The following is a 7469-nucleotide window of genomic DNA, read 5'->3' as shown; positions in this document are numbered from 1 at the left end:
ACACATACACACTTACACACGAATTAATGAATAACGATTAAAAGAATAATAATAAAATTATCAATGATACACAATATAACTGATAATGATGAAAATAATTATTAGCTCTAAGGATTATTTGTAAATTAATAATAAAGAGCGTACAAGTGAAGTAAGAAAGATTAAAACCTAGAACCATGATATAGCTATAATCGTATATGTGGCACGGAATATTGCCGCAATAATTTGAGGTACTGCGGCATTAGCAATATTATACACTGCAGTGTTTAATGCATACCTACTTGTATGATATTCATAAAAAGAGTTACGATCTAATTTTTGCACGTCATTTCGAACCGTGATATACAGCAGATATAATGAAATTCAGATTCATAATCCGAATGTATTTTTTTTCGTGCTATCAGCTTGTGACGAGAGGTTCTTTCAAAATATGTAACTTCCTTTTTCCCACATTGCAATTGAATCGAAAAGTTGACTTTTCAAACCTGCCTTATGCCTTCTTCTTCTTTCAATTTGTCAGTATCGAACGATGTTTAATTTAGACACACCTGTGTTCCGAACTTCTTTCCGATACCGACATGAAAATACGTTCGTACTGCTGACAGCTTACAATTAGATACGCAGCTGCGCCACACTGTGAACGTATACAGAGTGAATTCCCAACGATTGCACGGGTCCGTGTTGTGCAAAAATTTAATGGGCAAGCGCTAGAAGTTGAGAGCAATTGTTTGTCAGGGCGAAATTTTGACAGTTCTGAATTGAGCACAACTGCCACTGACGGCTGTAAAAATTGTTGAGGTTAAAGACAGTTGGTAGCCCTGGAAAGCAGTTGTTCTCAACTTCTAGCGCATGCGCATTAAATTTTAGCACATTACGGACTAGGAAGTCACTCTGTATATATGTAATAAATAGATTAACGATAAAGATTACAATATGTATGTATGTACACACACACATGCATATTATACTATACTGTATCGTGAATAGTGAAAATTAGATGAAGTAATATAGTGTGTACGAGGTTTTCTGCTTCGTTTGTTCGTCATGAACCTAATGACACAAAAATATTATCATATACATACGAGGTTGACAGAAGAAGGTGTTTTTGAGAGAAGAAATACCAATGTTACAAATTGTCTGAATCTGCATGGATATCTTGCGACTTGGCTAATTATTATATTTTTAGAAAATTCTGATTCGGTCAAGTTGTTTAAATTTTCGATTACCGATTTTCGATACTCTGAAGTTCACAATTTTCTAAACTTGGTACATATACGGTGTAAAAAATACTTTGATAAAAAATCAGTTCTACAGATATAAATTTTCAAGACGAATGCAGCTTGTGTCACGTAATTTGCTGTATCGTCAAACGCTAACAATGATCAATTTGACAGAGGGATATTTCTACTTGATCGAATAAAAATTTTCTGTTTAATAATCAGACATCACGTGTCCTCTTTAACACTCATATACGCTTGCAAGTAAAGTTGCATGAAAAATTCCTAAATCTGGGAAGCTGATGATTTTTGCATGATTAGGAATCGCAATGTGAATGTGAATGATAATTGTGATTGGTATGCAATTGTTGCGTAATCGAGTTCCAGAGCAGGTGCTGTAAGATTTTGATAAGATTGTTAATCGGCATTATAACGATCATAATCGAGCGAGGAAGATTTTTTTACTAAGTATCAATTGTTGAATAATTAAAATTATGGTCTACCCGGTACGGTTCATGTTAAACAACGGGGTTTGATAGCGCGAGACACGTACGATGTATGAAAAGTAGCACGTAGTTTTTATATTCTTCCGAAACACGTTGTATCTGTAAACCGATTTATGGCCGAGAGAATTAAATGTATAACCACGTAATATTGTATAGCGTATAATACATGTAAGAGGTTCGGGAGTAGGTAAAAGTATTTCCGATATGTTGTTACCGATTTATTGTTAGAATACATGTGCGTACGTAATAAGCATAATATCATACGTATACCATATACATATATATACATACATATATATATATTATATATTATATTATATACCCGCGCAAGTACATAAGTTATACGGTTACGATTGCGTTGCTTCCATTTTTGTAAATTTCGGCAAGCTGTTATACTCATAACCTTTCTATCCCGGAAATTGCGCACAAATTTTCTCTGCCGTTTGTCGCCAAATATCGTCAGTCCGATGACGCGAGGTGAGAGTTGAAAACGCGATCGGCGATAGACTTTTGCGTCTAACAGCGTGCCGGTATTGTCGGTGTTCGAAATATGTAATTAAAAATGTATGTCTATTGATTAATGTATGTACACCTACACTTGAGTGTGTTTTTTTAGATGCTAGATTATAGTGAAATTGTTACCTACTCTGTGAAAATGAATACCAACTACCACCGAGAAAACACACAAATGACACGCGCACGCGCGATTGCGCGTCCTATTTCGCCACACGCAGACGCGGAGAGAAAAGGCAGATGCGGAAGGATTTTTGAATAACGAATAGATAAGGTATTATAGGACGTTTACGTACCTATGCATGATGAATGGCTGTATTAAATCGTGTAAAACCAAAGACAGCGTATGCAGTATATATATATATATGTATATATATACACATATACATGGACACGCATATACATATAAACACACGTACGTATAATAAAATTTAATGTGATAGGATCACGCTCAGGGTGTTATTAATGTTTAGTTTTTTTAATACCCCCTTCGAATCGAAGGAGAGTCGACGGTTTAGCAACAGTAAGATAACAGTGCGTTTTCTTTTTTCAAAACTGCGAAAGCTCCTCGTTACAATCAAGGCAGTGATGGATAAAACGTACATCTTCTACTTTTCACCAAACTTATTGTTAGATCTCGTGTGTGTTTTCATACTCCAACTATACAAGCGATATTGCTTAAATTATATTTTCAATTTTCTAAGTGAAAGTAATCGTTTTTATCAATAACAATTATTTACTGCGCTTAGTTACTTATCTCATTTTAATTTATGGATGAAGTTACTGTCGGGGCTTGTACAAAACTGAAAAACCGTCGCTCACTCAGTCTGCAGGTTCACGTCATACATTTTTTCCTCGATTCGATGAATTTGAAAAAAAAAAAGCGCAAGAAAACTGGATGATCGGATATTTGAATATATCAGAATACGAAGAATGATCAAGATACAGACATTCGTTGGTTATCTGGCTGTCTATTATTTGATCGAAGGTTTTTTCAAGTAAACTACAAACATGTGATGTCTGCAGAGTATGTTATAGCCACCATTGTTATCCTTGTTGAAGACAATCCCGTTCTTCGCCGCTTCTATGCCCAAATCTACTTCATACTCTCGCTGTAGTTGAGCCGGCATGCGGTGAATGAACGGGTTGATAGCTGCCATTACTCCTAAAAACGGATTAAAATGCTGACGAGACTGCTGTAATGATATAATCTATCGCGCAGACAATTATACTTACTGCCGAAATCATTCGGAGTGTCGTAAATGTTGCTTATTTCTCTGCGACTGCAGTGGCTGATCTCAAAGCCGACCTCTCGAAGCAATTTTTTCAGGTTCTCGCGTGGATGTTCGGCGTGCTGAAATACGGGAATGAACCTGTCCGCATCCTGTAATTGAATATGAATAAATCAGGAGTATTGTTTGGGCTGCATCTTGCAAATGTGTTATCCTCACAATTTAGCGAGTCTCAGAATCCTTATAAGAGATTCGCACTTTTGTCATGATGCGAAATAAGTATTTACTGAATGTACGCGGCCGTCGCCAGATCGGCAATTCCTGAAAAGGGGAGCAGATTTCGGTACTCGAAACGTCGAGACGAAGACGGAAAGAGAAGCAGTGGGCATAGTACCGTCAGCTCCACGGGAGGGAGCAAAGACGGAGGAATGGGGTTGGCCTCTCCCCAACTCGCAAATATTATTTTGTATTAAAAAATATCTGCTATCAAATTTCACACATTATAAACAACCTTTGACAAGCAAAATTATGAGATTATTTCTGAACTCGACAAATGTACTGCGACACACGTGTCGGATTGTGATAAACGATTTATAAATGCAAAAATTATGTAAACGCTGATAGATACTAAAATGACATGGATTTTACCAGTTTAAAAACAAGGATAAACTTCCGTTTAGAACATACCTCCGATCAATGCGAAATTTGGTATACTTATGTATTTTGATGCGCTGATCAAGAATATCAAACTCAAAATACCCGCAAATTCGATTTTCAAGGTCAAATCAATTTTTTTTTTGTGTGTGTGTGTGTGTGTATGTGTGGGTTTGTTTAGATTTGGGTTTGGGTTTTTCCTTATATTTATTGCAATAAATGTAAAAAACATTTAAAAAATCGATTTTTTGTCGATTTGACTTTGAAAATCGAATTTGCGGGTGTTTTGAGTTTGGTATTCTTGATCAGCGCATCAAAATACATAGGTATACCAAATTTCAGATCGATCGGAGGTATGTTCTAAACGGAAGTACACCCAAAAACAACATACCGTCATGTAACGCTGGTATCGAGGGACAGTCGCCAGCACCCTGTACGCGTCCATGCAAAGATCATCGCTCAAAAATGTCAAGAAGCCCGAACCTCCAGGACGCAGCAGTTCAAAGATGTTCTCGAAGGCTTGGCTGAAAGCAGGGACGATATCATGGTGTGACTCCGTAAGCCAGAGATAATGATCGAGCCATCCGAGGAGACGAGTGACGAGAACCTACCGCATGTCTTCGCACCAGTGTAAACAATAGAACGACGTAACGTGATCGAATTGTTCAACTAGATCTTCGGCCAGCGTCGGAGACTCGATGTCCAGTTGGAGAAAGGATAGCCGATCGTTGGCGCCGTATTTTTCCTTTGCGTAGTCCAACATGGCCTTGGAAATGTCCGAGCCTGAAGTCAGAGTATAATCATTCGGTGGAATTAAGTCTTGGTAACACTGGTTATGAGGGTGCTGGTCGAAACTTACAGACAACGGTAGACTTCGGGTTAAGTTTTGGAAGGAGAAAATCGGTGACTACGTCACATGGACCGCTTCCGATGTCAAGGCACCGTCCTGACATTTGGCCAATTTCATTAGAACATTCTTCGATGAAGTCGCTGGTATCACGACGTGCTGTTTTGTTGATCTTAGAGTACAGGGCTGGTTTGAACATCGTTTTAATGGTTATCGCTTTCACCGGCAAGGTCCTACGGTTTATAAATACGCTGAAAATCTCCTCATCGTTCATCTTCGTTATACGTAGGAACGTATTTTTCCTTGGAATTGGTGTATTGTTGTAAGACATGCCTTATCGTTAGTAAATCGTATTATACACTTCAGCATTCTGCGGAATATTTGAATGAGCTATCGTAGGACCTCCTCAACATTCAAGCACAGTTTGCACTAATGTAGTCACTTACCTTCTGGGAATATTGAGATATCCGCTCTAATTACAGTTCCTGTTCTTATGACTTCAGCGAATGCCGACCCAATAATAACTGATAGTAAGTTGTGCTAAAACTGCGTGGACCGTTCATTTTTTCTGGGATCAATGTAGATGGCTTCCGAGAATGGCGTAATTATCTCAAAGCTGATAACGTAACACGGATCTGATACGACGTCGACCGCGTAATTTGCTTAAGTTATTCTGCTCGGATTCGTTTTGCTAACTGCTGTTTCTACTGCTTTTGAACTGTGCCAAAACGGTCCAAGATTGATCTATGCCTCATAATACTCAGAATTGCATAAAATCATAGTTATAATTGCAGCTCTAATTCCAAGATATTAGATCATTTATGCAGATTTTCTGAACTGTGCGAGTTACGCTGGTATTCCGACTTCGTGAAAAGATCAACGCTGACATGCGCGTGTGGGGACAGTTGCATACATTACCAGGTGTAGACGTGCCGGATTTCACCCTTAATTGAAATCTGACAGGACTAGCATTTTTAAACATCTCCACGTAAATCGGGAATTTAAACATGAATGTAATATCGGCATCAGTTACTTAGTCAGTACGACAGTACTTCTTCGATATTTGACTATCGTTCCAAAGGTTCTAACGATGATGTGCTCAGAATAGGTTTACCCGATGGGTTCTGACTCGTATAGAATCTTGATGATTCACGGTTGTAGAAAGTATACATTCAATGAGAGATGGTGAGTTAAGAAATATATGATCATATATTATAATAAGTAGTACAAATTGTCGTGATCACAAGCTCAATTGTACGACCAGAAACGCAGCTCACGTTTACTCTAACATCTGGCAAGGATTGACGTTGCAGCGTTGTGATGAATCTTAACAATGTAAAAAAGCTTTTGCTGTATCTCTTACTCCGGCAGATGGTTAAATTCCAGAATCTTTTTTTATAATTCCCAACGAAGAAACTAAAGTGTTGTCGGTAGGTATCAACTCTATCGTCTACCGATCCAAATGTAGAACATTGGATTTACCCGAATTTTCCAATCCAATGGTACACAGGGGTGGCAACGTATTTTATGCATGCTGACAGAATTGGATCGGTTTCAAAACGTGTAAATAGTGATACGTGGTCATATACTGAATATATTTACTTTAAATACGGGTAGGAAATGATGTGGACAACCGGTAATGGATACTTGAGTGAAAATTGAAAAGGACAAAACAGAGGACTGCAAGAATGGCCAGAACGAGGTAGGGACACGGCAGTGTCAGGGCCTGATTGATTACTTGAGGTGCACTGCTCCTCGTATTCGTCGGGTAAGGTCAAAAAGGACCACAAAGTTTATTTAATCAATGATTAATTGGCTGGGCCAGCCGAAATGTCGTTAATTAACCCTTTGAGGGGCACATTTAAAAATAAAACCAATCACCAAAGTCCAAGTGGTCCAAAGGGTTTTCGGGGTCGCTGATTACGAATCTGAGGTTAGATTTGCGAAATTCAAGATGGTGGACGAAATTTTAAAAAATCGACCGATTTGTGCCAAATTTGATATCCGGGGGTTTTTGGAATCGCTGATTACGAAGCAGACATCAGATTTGCATTATTCAAGATGGTGGATCCAAGGTAGTGACTATCATTTCCAAAGTCCTGAATATAAAATGAAATAAGGCGCTTATTCTCCCTTTCAGCATGACCCAGGACTAACGACGTGGACATGGGATGAAATTAGTTACTTCTTTGTTTTTTCTTGATGTTTTTACATTATTTATGATTTCTCATTCTTCCACTCAAATGGAAAAAACGCAAAGAAAAGACAATGTTCTATGCGACAATAGCTCTAGTTATAAGTATTCAAGAGTTGATTTTTGATTGCGGGTTTGTATTCGCCATCTAATGCTGGAATATGGAATCATTCGCCATTTGCCTCGTGTAAAATTATATTACGTACTCAGCGCACCGTAAAACATGGATATGTCACATTTGATTATAAGGTTATTGGGTTTTGGGGTTATTCAAAATTATAAATTTTTCTTTTTGCAAAGACTGGC

General features: G+C 38.0%; 1 protein-coding gene across 1 annotated transcript; it reads right to left on the bottom strand.

Annotated features, from left to right (window-relative positions):
* Positions 1–1220: 1220 nt before the first annotated feature.
* On the bottom strand, positions 1221–5495 carry LOC124300966 (juvenile hormone acid O-methyltransferase-like). Its single transcript, XM_046755498.1, has 6 exons — positions 5416–5495; positions 4982–5155; positions 4734–4905; positions 4514–4646; positions 3473–3620; positions 1221–3401 (listed from the first exon to the last, which is right to left on the bottom strand). The coding sequence occupies exons 2-6, from the start codon at positions 5073–5075 to the stop codon at positions 3211–3213; spliced, it is 738 nt and encodes a 245-aa protein (XP_046611454.1). The 5' UTR covers positions 5076–5155; positions 5416–5495; the 3' UTR covers positions 1221–3210.
* Positions 5496–7469: the final 1974 nt, after the last annotated feature.

The sequence above is a fragment of the Neodiprion virginianus genome, chromosome 3 (genome assembly GCF_021901495.1).
Source record: "Neodiprion virginianus isolate iyNeoVirg1 chromosome 3, iyNeoVirg1.1, whole genome shotgun sequence".
Lineage (NCBI taxonomy): Eukaryota > Metazoa > Arthropoda > Insecta > Hymenoptera > Diprionidae > Neodiprion > Neodiprion virginianus.
Note: the sequence above shows the minus strand (reverse complement) of the source record. Positions and strands in the feature narration are given on the sequence as shown.

Bases quoted from the DNA above. Each gene is read 5' to 3' on its own strand.
- LOC124300966 (XM_046755498.1), bottom strand. From the start codon at position 5,075: ATGTCAGGACGGTGCCTTGACATCGGAAGCGGTCCATGTGACGTAGTC. The intron at 4,906-4,981 runs GTAAGTTTCGAC...CTCTGACTTCAG, and splicing joins CCCGAAGTCTACCGTTGTCT to GCTCGGACATTTCCAAGGCC. The intron at 3,621-4,513 runs GTATGTTGTTTT...ATTCAATTACAG, and splicing joins GATACCAGCGTTACATGACG to GATGCGGACAGGTTCATTCC.